This window comes from Urocitellus parryii, chromosome 7, assembly GCF_045843805.1.
Source record: "Urocitellus parryii isolate mUroPar1 chromosome 7, mUroPar1.hap1, whole genome shotgun sequence".
In the NCBI taxonomy this organism is placed as follows: Eukaryota; Metazoa; Chordata; class Mammalia; order Rodentia; family Sciuridae; genus Urocitellus; species Urocitellus parryii.
The window spans coordinates 153,022,097-153,036,671 of NC_135537.1; the positions used below are offsets into that span (position 1 = coordinate 153,022,097).

The window sequence follows — 14,575 nt, forward strand, 5'->3', positions numbered from 1 at the left end:
TTCTGAAAGTCAAGCCTTGGAATTCATCCTGCAGAGGGATAATTTCCTTCCTCAGGATGAAAAAAATCACAGGAATTCAGAGGAAAACATTTTAGCGGTGGGTTCTTATTACATCCGAGAGTCAGACACACTCAGCGTCACCTGGCAAGTCCTATTAGTTGAAGCATCAACAAGCACTGAGACTGACGGACTTGGCTGCCTTCAAGTAGGCTGACCCAGCCGGGAGGATGCGTTCAGCCACAGGCAGAGAGAGGCCGGGCAGGATGAAGAACCCAACAGCGCTTGTGCTTGCCGTCGCCTTACTGGCTTCCTTGGCAGGTGGGCACAGACTCGGACCACACCACCTGTTTCTGTGCTACTGCACTAACCTGGAATAACAGTGGGTCTGGTACTTTTGAAATATTGTTTCATTTCAAGTAGTATATTAGTGTATATTGAATAGATATTTCATTTCTCTCTCTCTCTCTCTCTCTCTCTCTCTCTCTCTCTCTCTTTTCCTTCCTCCCTCTCTTCTCCCTTTCTCTCTTTCTACTAGGGATTGAACTCAGGTGCACTCGACCAGTGAGCCACAACCCCAGCCCTTTTTACTTTTTGTGACAGGGTCTCATTCAGTTGCTTAGGGCCTTGCTAAGTTGCTGAGGCTGACTTTGAACTTGCCATCCTCCTGCCTCAGCCTCCCGAGCAGCGCTCTGCTTCTTTCTTTCTTCCTTTCTTCCTTTCCTCCCTCTCTCCTTCCCTCTCTCCCTCCCTCCCTCCCTCCTTCCCTTCTTTCTTTCTTTTCCTCCCTCAATCCCTCCCTCCCTTTCTTCCTTCTTTCTTCTCTCTTTCCCATAAGATCAGGCTTCCAGAATTACTAACGTAAGGGAGAAATTCTTTTTCTTTTCAAATTCTTAAAGTATTTGAGAAATTATTCTAAAAAATGCTGATAAAATGCTGATAAATCTTTAACTGCTTTTGGAATTCACCCGAGATCACCAGTATCTGATAGAGTTTGGTTCTGTTAATAGCTTTTCCTATTGGCATGTGATTACCAAAACAACATGATTTTATTAACACAGTGTTTTCTTTGAGGGGCTTGTGGGATGACTGAGTTTACATGATCTTATTGTCCCTGGGAATCGTTTAATAACAACTTTCGACTCAATGTTGCCTATTGAGGATTTAAAAAAAAGAAAATCCCACTGGAGGGAACTTAAGAGAAATGCAGATCAGAGAACTGGAGAAAATGTCTTAAAAATATGTTCATTAAGTTCATGCCCAGTCTTAAAGGAATGGGCCATTGAAATAGGTAAATGGTTTTAAATCGTGCAGCTTTTTTTCTGAGTTCACTGTCTGAGAAACAATTTTAAATTCTTTTCTGAGCCTTCTGGGATGCTGTGTCCTTTGGGACAGGTTCCTCAGAGAGAAGTTTTGTATTTTAATTGAAGTTGAACTTGCAAACACTTTGCCTGGGACTGTGGAGATGGAGCATGAACTCCTGACAGTCCCTGAGGCCCCTTCCCGGTATTTTCCAGAGGCCTCTCCGATTGTGAGCGAAAAACAGGCCAAACAGCTCCTGAGATCCCGGCGACAGGACAGGCCCAGCAAACCTGGATTCCCCGACGAGCCAATGAGGGTGAGTGTGGGCCTTGGCAATTTTAAAGAAAATGCTATCTGCTGGATGCTCATTTACCTTGAAACTAAACTGGGTGCTGGTCCCAGTACGGGCTGCAGGGTGGGGGTCCTGTTACTGTCTCAGGTATAATCTACAGGCACTCTCAAACTCTTTTTTTGCGGGGTGGGGGGGTACTAGGGATTTAGCTCAGGGGCACTGGACCACTGAGCCACTTCCCCAGCCCTACTTTGTATTTTATTTAGAGACAGAGTCTCACGGAGTTGCTTAGCACTTTGCTTTTTTCTGAGGCTGGCTTTGAAGTCGTGATCCTCCTGTCTCAGCCTCCTGAGCCACTGGGATTACAGGTGTGCACCACCACACCCAGCCACTCTCAAAATTTACCTGTGTTTTCTCTCTCCTGGAGGTGCCAGCTCCACTTACCTATTGTGAACGGGGTATTTAAAATAGAGGTGGCAGGGCTGATGGTGGAGCCCCCGTAGGCTGAGTGGGATGTGGAGTGTTACACCCCTGACTTGGTTGCTAGGGAGCTGTACCCTTTAACTGATACCCACCTCACTTTCTTCCGTATGGGCCCCAGGCAGACTGGACCAGTATCCTTGGCCCACGATGGTCTGTCCAGGCAGGCAGAATCTGAGTCCCAGCTGCCTGCGGGGTTCTTGCTCTGTCCTGTCCCTCTGATTTTGGTCTTTGGCCTCAGCTCTGCTCTGTGACTTCACGGTGTCCTCCTGCCTAGTCTTTCTTGCTTTCATGTTGTCAGTTTAGTGGACGCAGTTAGACCTTGCCGTACTCCTCCCAGCTCAGTTCTGGCCTGGCTGGGTGCCTCTCCGTGGCTGAAGCAGTCCTGACATTTCTACCCCAGAAGGTAAGTAGCAGCGACTCAGCCGGGTCAGGAAGCCGGGGAGTGTCTCTGTGGTCCAGGCTGGTCTCCCATCCTGGGCCTCTTCGACTAGGCACCAGCTCAGCCTCTTTTCACTGTGTTCCATGCGGAGGCCCAGAAAGCCACAATCCCCTTCACTCTCTGCAGACTCCTGTCCAGATCTTGGCAATTTCCCTGAAAAGCCTCTATTGGATGCTGCCTGGTAGGATCCTGGGGAGGGCTGGCTGGGGTCACACTACGCTTGAATCTCCCCATTTTCCATCTGTGTAATTTTGGGGGAGTTTCCTATACATTTCTGCACTTCAGTACCGTCTTCTACGAAATGGGGATGATAACAAATGTTATGACTTATATTACTGTAATAGCTCTATCAATAAAATGTAAAATAACTCTTCCAAGAGGATACAACAAAGTAGTTCACAGTGAAGCCCTTAGAACAGCACTTGGCAAGTGGAAACGATTCCTTTACCAGGTGCTGAGCTAGGTGCTCAGGCCATAGCAAGCGTAGCTGAGGTCTCTGCTGGGTCCTGCGAGACAGGGAAGGGAGCCCATGGCTCTGACTCAGTGGGGGCTTAAAAATGAATCAGGACTTCAGCCGTCAAGGATAGAAGTGCCTCTTTTGGCAGAAGGAAATAAGGGGTGGTTCAGAACACCCAGGTGCAGGACGGGAGGGCACTGGGGAGTGGGCAGGAGCAGGGGTAAGAAAGGTTTCCTACCCAGGACTTCACCTGGTGTTCAGAAGAGAGTAACAGAAGGATTTTTCAAATGGAGCAGAACAGATCTGGGTTTTAGACACGGTCGATGGAGCAATTTGAAGAGGAGAGGCCCAGGATTGGAGTCTGGGTCACTGACACTCAGAGGTGGGCAGAGCAGGATGGAGGAGCCCTGGGGATGCTGAGAGGAAGGTAGTGGGGTGGCTGAGCCAGGAGACCAGGACCAGGAAGGAGGGTGGTGGGGGGTGAGGGAGGTGGCTCCATGGCCACTCAGAGGAGGATGCCTGGAGTGAGGGCCTGAGGGGAGGCCGACTTCACATGTACAACGTTCACAACTGGAAGACAGTTGTCAAGGAAAACTCACCCACCTACATTTCTATTTCTAAGTGTGTGTGTGTTTGTGTGTGTAGGGAGACATGTTGTCAGACAAAAAGGGCAATGTTTGCTGGGTGATAAGATTTGGGACAAATTTGTTATCTTCATCTTTACACTTGATGCAGTTACTCGGTGTACTAGTTTCGTAAAGCTGCTATAACAAAGAACCACGAACACCATCCTGGTGCTGCAGTGCTTGTCTTCAGTGAAGGCTCAGGAAGTAGCCTAACATTATGTCTCAATGCTATGTTCTCTCCCTCTCTTTATCTGCTCTAGTAGGCATCAGATCATCTCACATCATCACTACAAGAAGGGTAGGGCTTTGGCACTTGCCTAGCAGGTCAGAGGCCCTGAGTTTGATCCCTAGCATCACACACACACACCCCCACCCAAAAAGGAAAAAACAAAACAATGTTGGGCGAGGTGGCGCACACCTGTCATCCCAGTGGCTCGGGAGGCTGAGACAGGAGCATTGCAAGTTCAAAGCCAGCCTCAGCAAAAGCAAGGCACTAAGCAACTCAGTGAGACCCTGTCTCTAAATAAAATACAAAATAGGGCTAGGGGATGTGGCCCAGTGGTTAAGTGCCCCTGGGTTCAATCCCCCATACCCAAAACAAAAACAAAACAAGAAAGAAGAAGGATGAATACAGTACAATAACAGATTTTGGGAGCTGGGGATGTGGCTCAGTGGTGGAGCACTTGTCCAGCCTAGCTGAGGCTCTGGGTTCCATCCCCAGCAATGGAAAAAAAAATTTCTTTTTTTGTTTTTTTGAGAGTGAAAGAGAACACATTTACATAACCTTTATTATAGTATATTGTAATTATTCTATTTTATTGTTAGTTATCGCTGTTAATTTTCTACTGGGCCCAAATTAAATTTTATCATAGGAACTACAGAATGAAATTGACCCAATTGTACTATGTACACATACAAATACACCCAGTGAACTCCACCTTTGAGTATACCTATAAAGCACCAATTAAAAACTAATGAATAAATAGAAGATCAACAGAGTAGAGGAAGGGAACATGGAGGGGGAGAAGGGAAAGGAAGGAGGAAGTACTGAAATGTCGCAAATCATATTCCACACATGTATCATTATGTCAAAATGAACCCCACTATGATGTATAACTATAATGCACTAATAAAAATATTTAAAAAATCATCTTATGTCTGTACGTATAGGAAAAAGCAATGTATATAGGGCTCAGCACTTCTTGCAGTTTTTAGGTGTTCACTCCGGGTTTTGGACTGTGTCCCCCATGGATAAGGAGGGAGTATTGTCCTCAGCCACAAAACAGTGCTATTCACTATTTATATGGGTGCATTTACATGTATGTATATTTCTAGAAAAACATCCAGAGGGATGATCAGGTGAATGGTAAGCACATCACCTCACTGAGAAGGACTGCAGGTGGTGGTCTAGTGAACTTCCTATTTGGTGTTGAAATTTTAAATAACAGTATGCTTTGGGTATTATGTGTATAATTAAAAAAATTGAAACCATTCACATTTGTTGTGGAAAAATTGGAAATCAAAAAGAGTCAAAGAATAAAATATAGTTCTACTCTTTCTCCCTAAAGAGCATTGGCATTTGAGAATGTAATTCTTTCTACTCGTTTTGTGTGGGTATATATATTTCTTTGTATGTTTTTTAAAAAAGAATCTATAGTTTTGTTTCCTGACTCTTCTCTTATTACTATATTACACATATATCTTCATATATGTGTGTGTGTGTGTGTGTGTGTGTGTGTATTTTATTTATTTATTTATTTATCTATTTTTATTTTTTTATTTTTTGTGGTGCTAGGGATTGAACCCAGGGCCTTGTGCACTTTACCAACTGAGTTTTATCCCCAGCCCACATTTCTTCATATTTTAATGGAATATTTATAACCATAATTTTTGCTGATTTATTACCTTTTATTACTCCCTCATTGCCAATATTTTCCTATCATAAACAACATTTCAAACTTTTTTTTTTTTTTTTAAATAAAATGCTTTGCTATGAGTACATTTCCAGAAAATTGGTTGTTAGATCCAAGGACCCGGCTGTTTCAAAAAGTTTTTAGTATCTATTATTGTGAATCACTTTGCAAAAGAGTTCCAACACTCTATGTTCCTGACCTCCGATAGAATGTTCTAGTAGGGATTTTAGAGTGAAGCTATGGTGAGAATGAGATGATGGTGCTGAATTGGAGACCAGTGGCTGTAGCTGGGGCAGGAGGAGAGGGTGCAGAGAGGGAGGGTAGGAGTAAAAAGAGTTGTGGGGTTCCGCAGGGCCGACAGGGTGCCGCACTGACAAAGGGTGGCTGGGGAGAGAGGCAGCTTACGGGGGACGACGGTGTGCTTCAGGTTCTTCTCTCGTGGTACCTGCTCTCGTCCAGTGGTTAACCCTAATTCACTTGGAGAGGCTCACTTTAATTGATACCCTTTTTGGGGGGGCTTCCTACTGCCTCTCCTCCCCCTAATGAATCAGAACACCCCTCTGTCACTTGCAGCACAAGATTGCTCTTTTTGGCATTTTTTGGTCTCTCCTAATATTCTGCTCTAAATTGCTTCAAGAGGTAGACCCACTTCTGGGTCCCCAGCACCAAATACACTGTGGAGTTTACTAAATGCTTAGTACTTATCTCCTTTACTTTTTCTGCTTCTTTGAGGGGGGGGAGGAAAGTTTTATGGGATATGATTCTTCCATAGAACCTGGAGGTTATTTCAAAGAAGTCTTTTCTATCGTTTCCCTTAAACTCATTTCACCTCTCTTACTCTTCCCAGATTTTAGGGAAGAAAATATCTGCCCATCATGGGGGGTGAACCCTGGAGATTCTTTAAAGAGATGTCTTTTGTGAACTTGCATACCTGGGGATAAGTCTTCCTAGAAAGCTTGCCATTTTTGGCCTGTGTGCCTTTAAGAAAAAAAAAAATATATATTTTTTTTGGGGTATACCAGGGATTGTACTTGGGACCCTCCCATACTAAGCTACATCCCCAGCCCAATTTTGTATTTTATTTAGAGACAGGGTCTCACTGAGTTGCTTAGGGCCTAGCTAGGTTACTGAGGCTGGCTTTGAACTCGTGATCCTCCTGCCTCAGCCTCCCGAGCTGCTGGGATTACAGGCGTGTGTTGCCATGCCTGCCTAAGGAATGTTCTTGTTGGGCAAATATAAATCATATTAGCTTTGTTATAAGTCATCTTTGTAAAATATGCCTTCACGCTCAGGCCTTTGACAAATGTATGTAGGAACCCATTACCCTTTTGTTCCCATGATCTCAAAGATGGTTCCGAGTGACTGAGATGTAAATCACACTCACCAGCCAGACTGAAGGTGGGTGGAGCCTTCAGGGTCCCAGGGTAGTTCAGTTCTGAGCCACCATCCAGCCTCTGTGATTACCTTGCTTTTATTAATGAGCAAGATAGTTTTTCCAAATGTTGACGGACTTCTAATTCTGCCCAAATGTCACAGAAAAGATTTTGCCTTTTGGGAAAAATTTCTGCCTTGATAGAGTAACTCTCCATTTTGTGATTCTCGGCTTAGATCTGGTTTCAGAGCATATTTAATTTCATTATCACACCATTCCAGTGCCGTCATAAGGGTCTATTTCTAATTTCTATTCTAATTTACTGGGGAAATTATTTACTTAAGTTATTGCCATTGGCATTTGACATGGAACACACATACTGGTTTTTGTTTCGTTTAATTTCCCCTGCCCCTGAGAAAGGAATCTAAAGAAATTAAAATCCATTTTCCATCTCCCCTTTCTTTCTGGGTCCAGGAACATTTGAGATTATCATTAATGTGGGTCATTTCTAACCCGGCCAATGCAATTGTTGAATTTGCGGTTTTTTAGCAGATTTGCCGTTTGACTTTTCCTTTTTGACTAATGACCGCTTTTAGGCCTTTCTGGCACATTCTCTTTCATAACATTTTAAATAAATAGTGAAATGTCATGGAAACCGGTACTGATTTCTTTCTTTTTCTCTGCGTGTATTGTGGTTGTTTTTCTTCTACGATGATTTTAGCTGCTGTTTAGGAGTGTGAGATAGATAGTCCTTTTGAATGTTTTTTATGTACCTTTGGCGTGGGCCAGCACCACAAGCAGATCAACACAGGTGTTGAGGAAACTTCCAAGGAGGATTTATTAAGATTACAAAGAAAAAAACACGGGCTTTTTTTTTTTTTCTTTTAAATCAATTTGCTCATTTGTATGTTTCCCTAATGAGTGGTCTTGAGGTCCTACTTTGTGTCAGTCACTAGGTGTACCTCAATTACTGCCATCAAAAAGCTTTCTGGGCCAGAGGAGGTAGCACATGCCTGTAGTCCCAGCAACTCAGGTGGCTGTGGTGAGATGATCACTAGAGATCAGGAGTTGCAGACCAGTCTGGGTAACATAGCAAGACCCCATCTCTCCTCTCTCTCTCTCTCTCTCTCTCTCTCTCTCTCTTTTTTTTTTTTTTTTTGGTACCAGGGATTGAATTCAGGGAAGCTTGACCACTGAGCCACATCCCCAGTCCTGTTTTGTATTTTATTTAGAGACAAGTTGCTTAGTGCCCTGCTTTTGCTGAGGCTGGATTTGAACTTGCAATCCTCCTGCCTCAGCCTCCTCTGCTGCTGGGATTACAGGTGTGCATATCGCACTCACCTAAGACCCCATTTCTTAAAAAACAAAACAAAACAAAACACTGATGGGATATCTGGCTGAGGAGAACAAGGTTTAATTGAAGAGCAATGCAAATGAGCATCTAATTGCAAAAGAGGCTGTATATTACTGGTGACACTGTTCATATCCTCAGGGATCTCATCAGCAATGCCATTAAGTATTGGGAAACTGTCAAGCTCCTGGTAGCCGATGTAAGTTTTCCAAAATTCTAATTTCCTCCTGAGAGCTCAAATTACATTATTTCTCAGCAAATACTGTCAATCATTTCCCTTGAGTGACAGACTGTTGGCTCATGTTCAAGATGTCACCAAACGCACCTGTGAAACACAGCTAGTTCAATGGATCACTCTCTACTGTTTCCCTGGGGATTCCTCTGAGGAATTAGTGCTTTCAGGATGTTTTATTTGTATTTTTGTAACTGTGAGTGTGGAAATGAAGAATTCAACATGAGCAGTGTGTACCTGGCCCAAGATTTCTGCCAAGATGTGTCATTTCACCCGCTGCTACTTTGGCACATTCAGTTCAGATCTGATACAGCAAGGGAAATCGGGTAACTTAGGAAAATTTAATAAAGAGATTTTTTGCAGGGATGTGGATAGACTGCAGGGGAAAAATGATATAGAATCCGTGGCTAAGAACCCCTAGGCAAGGAGGAGTAAGGGCTGAAGATGGTTCCTACACCTAGAGAAGGCAGCTCCCAGGAGCCATGACCTTGAGGAGGGTAATGCAGCCACCTGCTCTGGCTCCTCTGAAGGAGCCAAGGTACTAAATACCCTGTCCTCAGTCCTCCAACCTCCTGCGGGTGCCTCCATTGATCAAACCCAACTGGAAGCCATAGAACGAGGGCATCTGGGGTTATAATTCGTCTGGGTCACAGGGCCAGGTGAACAGGGAGAGAGAATGGATCAGAAGGGTGAATGCAGGCTACTTATTTGGCACTGAACTTTATTTGTATTCTCATTTAATCTTTTGTTTGTTTGTTTGTTTGTTTTAAGTGGTGGTAAGGGTGGAATCCAGGTATTAATGCATGCTAGGCACAAGCTCTATCACTGAGCTATGGTTTAAGATTTCTCTGCTATAGATACAGACCAAAATAATTTAATCATGTCATAAATACTGTATTACCCCGGCGTCTGCTTTCTCCCAAGGTGAAATGCTGCTTTTCTGAGTAACAGCTGGCTCTTCTGGGTACCTAAATAATATTTATGTGGATCTGTTTCATGTTTACTTTGCAATGGTTTGCATCTCACCCTGAGAGCACCCAGAATGCTTTAGAAGGAAGGGTCACCTGGTTCCCTAGGTGGCAGGCTACTGATTGGGTTCTGTAGAAGACTGAGGGCAAGAGGTGTTCCCTGCTCAACCCTGCTCTGCAGATGCAGCAGCCCTCTAAGACCAGAGCCACCCACCCCCATGGGCCATGGCTCCATCTCTGATGGGATCCTCTAGCCCTTCTGTACCCTGAGCCCTGCAGGCCTAGGTATGGTCCTGGTGCCTCTATTTCTGGTCCTTGGGTGCTGAAATGATCTACACCAGTAACCTTGCTTACATGGCCGTGAGTGGTTTCTTCTTTAAAGTATCTTCAGGTGAACCATCTGAGGGGGAACTTGTGGCTCAAGAGAAGCTCGGAGATTCACAAAGGCTAAATGACAGCTATGGACAGGGAAGGAAGGGGCCTCCCTGATGTGAGGAAAGAGGGAGGGTGGCAGACCCACAGGGAGCTGCCCCCACCTGATGGCTTACTTGTAGGTTCATTCCTAGGTCTCCCTGAGGGTTCTGTTGTAGAACCTCCCACAGATACCAAAATCCAAGGACGCTCAAGTCCCTTATATAAAATAGCTTCTGCTTTTCATAGAACCTCTGTGCATCTTCTGGAATATTCTATATTATCCTTAGGTTACTTATAATACCTAATATAATGCTATCATAAATTTGCATTGTTGGGGAATAATGGCAAGAAAAAGTCTGCGTATGTCTGGTAAAGTGGTAACCAAGGAGAAAGGAAATTTCTAGATTGTAGTCCACCAAGCTTCTCTCAGAATGGTGGCTCCCAGTTACACTCCACAAACAGGCATGGGTCCGGTGGGGACACACCCCCTTAGCAATGGACCCCCTTGATGGTGGGTCTGACTGGTCTTCCCCATGGAGAGACACGGGCCTGGCAGGTGGTTTTTCCTCCCTGTCTGTCCTCCTATCCTCCCCTGACCAAGCTGTGCCCTCAGGAAGCCTCCCCATGCACACAGGCAGTTTGACTGTCACGGTCACTGCGGCTTGTCCCCACAGGAGTACATGCATCACCTGCTGGCCCTGGAGCACCGTGCTGAGGAACAGTTTCTGGAGCACTGGCTGAACCCTCACTGCAAGCCCCACTGCGACAGGAACAGGGTCCACCCTGTGTAAGGGCGTGCGTGGGCCAGCCCCGGAGTGGCCCGGCTTCTGTTGGAGGTGGGTAGCTGTGGACGGCATGTGCATGGGCTGGGAGACCTTCTGGAACGTGGTGAGGGAGCCAGCTGGTAGCTGCTTCTGGGTTGTAGGCAGCAGCACAAGGCAGGAGAGAGACAGGAGCCCTGGGGAACACGGGGCTCAGCCACCAGGAGATGCCAACGAGAGGAGGGATAGGACCCTGAAATCCACGTCTGGGCTGTGGAGACTCCGGTCCCTCCAGGTGGGGTCAGCATCTGTGGGCTTGACCTGTGGCGGTCACCACAGTCATTCCTATTGGCTCCATGACCAGACTCCCTGACCCCCGCCCCCTCTCCCCACAGAGGCCCGCCTGCCCTCTACCTTCCCTCTTCCCTGGCCTGCTCTTCCAGGCCACCTGCTGCAGGCTGTCCAGTGTCCCCAGCATGCCCTGTGTGCCTCTCCTCTGCTCCCCTGGTCCTGGAGGAGGTGGCCTCTCCCTGACTGTCCCTCTGTCCTTCCCCACTTTCCAAATCCTGTTAGATGAGGTGACAAAATCCCATCAGAGGTTAAGCCCAGTGTTTTAGTCAGCTTTTTTTTTTTGCCACTGAAGAGAGAGAGAGAGAGAGAGAGAGAGAGAGAGAGAGAGAGAGAGAGAGGAGACTCCATTGTCCAGATACAAAATATATACCCTATAGCCACACCCCAATGAACCACTTCCTCCGGCCACACCCCAGTTAATCCCATCAGGGGGTTATTTCACTGATAAGGTTGAGGCTATACAATTTAATCATTTCTCCTTCATACCTTCTTGCATTGGCTCACACATGAGCTTTTGCGGGGCACCACGGCTAAATCACAACACCCAGTGAATTTTGTTCTTTGTCTGCAATTTTCGTGGATCTAGTAGGACAGGACATAAGTGGGTAGTTAAGGGTTAAAAGCAATCTCATATCTTTGTTGTTTATTTCATGCTACTGTCAATCGGGACAGATGCTTCCTTTAGAGCATCACTCTATGGCTTCCAGGGCGTTAGCATTTGACCCCCTTACCCCCTCCCCCGCAACCCCCTCCCCAAGGTGTACCCTCTATACTGTGGGGTATAGAGGAGCTATCTGAGCAGATGAGGGGATTCATGCGAGGCAGGGGCTGGCATGCCAGTCTTCTGACAACTCCAAGTCCTGTGATCTTAACGTGGACCGGACTGCTTTGTCCTGTGTGGGGAGGACCCCTGAGGAGAGCTGGGTGTGGGAGAGAGACGGCATGTTTGAGGGCCGGGGCTGCGCTGTCACCCCTCTTCCTGTCCTCCCAGCCCGGGGAGCCATTCTAGGGTGGGCATCCTGGTGTGCCTGGGAGGTCTCCTGACTCCCTGGTGCTGCTTCCCCTGCACCAAGGACCTTTGTCTTCCATGATAGGAGGCTCTCTCTTGGCTTCTTCCAGAAAACAGATCCTAAGAGTGGAGAAGTTAGATGCTCAGACTCGGCTGTGGCCAGAGCGGGGTTCCCCTTTCTGCTTCCCAGCTCTATGACCTTGGGCAAGTTGCTTCACCTTTCTGAGTCTCTGTTTCTGCTTTTGTAAACTGAAATAAGGATGTCCACGGAGCCCAGTGCTCAGCGATCGACTATTTTTTTTATTTTTATTTTTTTTAAAGAGAGAGTGAGAGAGGGAGAGAATTTTAATATTTATTTTTTAGTTATCGGAGGACATAACATCTTTGTATGTGGTGATGAGGATCGAACCCGGGCCAGACGCATGCCAGGCAAGCGCGCTACCTCTTGAGCCACATCCCCAGCCCTGCGATTGACTCTTTAAATGGTAGCACTTAGTACCGTTGTGTGAGGCGAGTGAGCGGGGAGGTTTCTGCACCCAGGGCCAGTGAGGCCTCTCTCAGTCGGACAGGCTCTGCTGTGGGCCAGGAGGCCTGGCTCCTGCACATGCAGATTGCACAGCAGCTACCACTTACATGAAGACAAGGAGGCAGTGGCTGGAGGGAGGGGTCAGCTTGCAATCTGGGGTCAGTTTTCAGATCTTGAGTCCCCAGGTCACTGGCTGAATGAGGAAAAAAAAAAAAGTCTGCTTTTCTGTTTCCTCCTCTGTAAAGTAAGGACAGTAATGCTACTCCTCGTGGTGGTTCTGAGGATAAAAACTCAATGTGCCAGGCATGGTGGTGCACACCTCTCGTCTCAGTGACTGGGGAGGCAGAGGTAGGAGGATCACAAGTTCAAGGCTAGCCTGGGCAACCTAGCGATGTCCTGTTTCAAAATAAAAAAATAAAAAGGGCTGGGGATGTGGCTCCGTGGTGGAGCACCCCTGGATTCAATCCCAAGTACTGCAAAAAAAAAAAAAAAAAAAAAAGTAAAAAAGAAAAATAAAAGCCAGTGCATGTCACATCTGAGTTGCCTGAGACCATGGATGAGGTGCTCTGGAAATGACAGCTGCTTGGTCTTCTCCTCCCCTTCTTCACCAACATCATCCTAACATTATTTTCTTCTTTTCCAGCCAGCAGCATCTTGATGAGTCATGACCTGGATAATACTGCAACTGGTCAAAGCTTCTCTTCCTTTTGATTTTGAACTCAGAAATGGTTGTCTTCACTCCTCATGGGCTTGGGGCCCCTGTGGGGAAGCCAAAAGTTGCTTTGGGGATGAATGGCGAGTATATAGTCTGCTTCATTGTACTAACCTTCAGAAATCATTAGAACGAATAGCTCAAGGTGCAGAGCCCCTGCAGGCCTTCCTACCTGTTCTTAAGTGTGGGCAGAGCTGATGGGTGGGTCCTGTAGAGGGGGAGTCGGGCAGGCTGACTGCGCTGAATACCTCGGGGGTGTCTTATTCACAGGAATGGACCACACCACTGGGGGCCTCTGAGGTTTTGGCCATCTTTTCTCCTTTTTTTTTTTTTTTGTGTGTGTGTGTGTGTGTGCATGCTAATAAACATTGGTGTTAAATCTACTGTGATGTCACTTTTCGTTCCCTCCCTTGTTTATTTTGCATATCCAGTATTGGAAAACTTACTGGTTTTTGAATACACGAATGGATGAAAAATGAACACCTAACAATTTTGCACACAGGCTTTTTTTTTTTTTTATTTGCTCAAGGTCAACTCTGAAAATAGGACCATACCTCAGTACCAGGTATACACCCTTGTCTTCCAGCAAAGGAGACATTTCTTGTGGAAAGTGGGGTGCTGCTCCTGTAATCTATCATCTCACCTGCCCTCAGCCCCAGGGAATGGACAATCAAAGACCAAGGAAAGGTGGCCTCAGAAAAGGGCAAGGAGGGATGCTGCCTACAGAGGAGGGCCTGGCCCAAGGCAGGTTGGATGGGTTTATTGAGGGAGAAAGTTACTGAACCTCTCAATAATAACGTGAAAGAAACATGAAAGTTGTCAGAATAAAGATGGAGTGGCTTGTGTCAATCCTACCAAAAGAAAAAAAAAAAAAAGTAAATGAAGCTGGTGGGTTATGAAGGAAGGGTTCTTATGCACGGTTTCCTGGGAATAATTATCACAAAAGACTACCACATGAGCTTGCACAGAGGCCACCAAAGCTTATACAAAAAGTACTTCTACAAGGACATCTGCCCAGTACCTGTTCAACCGTGGACTGATACCACTCTCGTTATTAATCACTATGACCAAGTTATTAATCACTATGACTGTTTTAAAATATCTAATATAAATGTTTTAAAATATCTATTATCCCCCTTGCCTCTTTGAACGGGCCTGTAGTTTACTTGGGCATGTGTATTCCCATTGCAATGCATTTCCCAAATAAATATCACAGTTCTTTTGAGAGCCCCTCCTTGATATCTAGGTGGATGACAATCCTACCAACAGTTATTTTATACTTACTGTGAAACAAACCCTATTTTGAAAATAGATTGCTTCATTGAACATCACACTTAGTCTATACACCAAATATGGTTGTTATCCCCCAT

General features: G+C 45.9%; 1 protein-coding gene across 1 annotated transcript; it reads left to right on the forward strand.

Moving 5' to 3' along the window:
• Nucleotides 1-263: 263 nt before the first annotated feature.
• On the forward strand, nt 264-13,450 carry C7H17orf67 (chromosome 7 C17orf67 homolog). The gene is made up of 4 exons (XM_026407798.2): nt 264-318; nt 1,515-1,615; nt 10,521-10,682; nt 13,137-13,450. Exons 1-3 carry the CDS (start codon nt 264-266, stop codon nt 10,635-10,637), a joined length of 273 nt encoding a protein of 90 aa, XP_026263583.1. The 3' UTR covers nt 10,638-10,682; nt 13,137-13,450.
• Nucleotides 13,451-14,575: the final 1,125 nt, after the last annotated feature.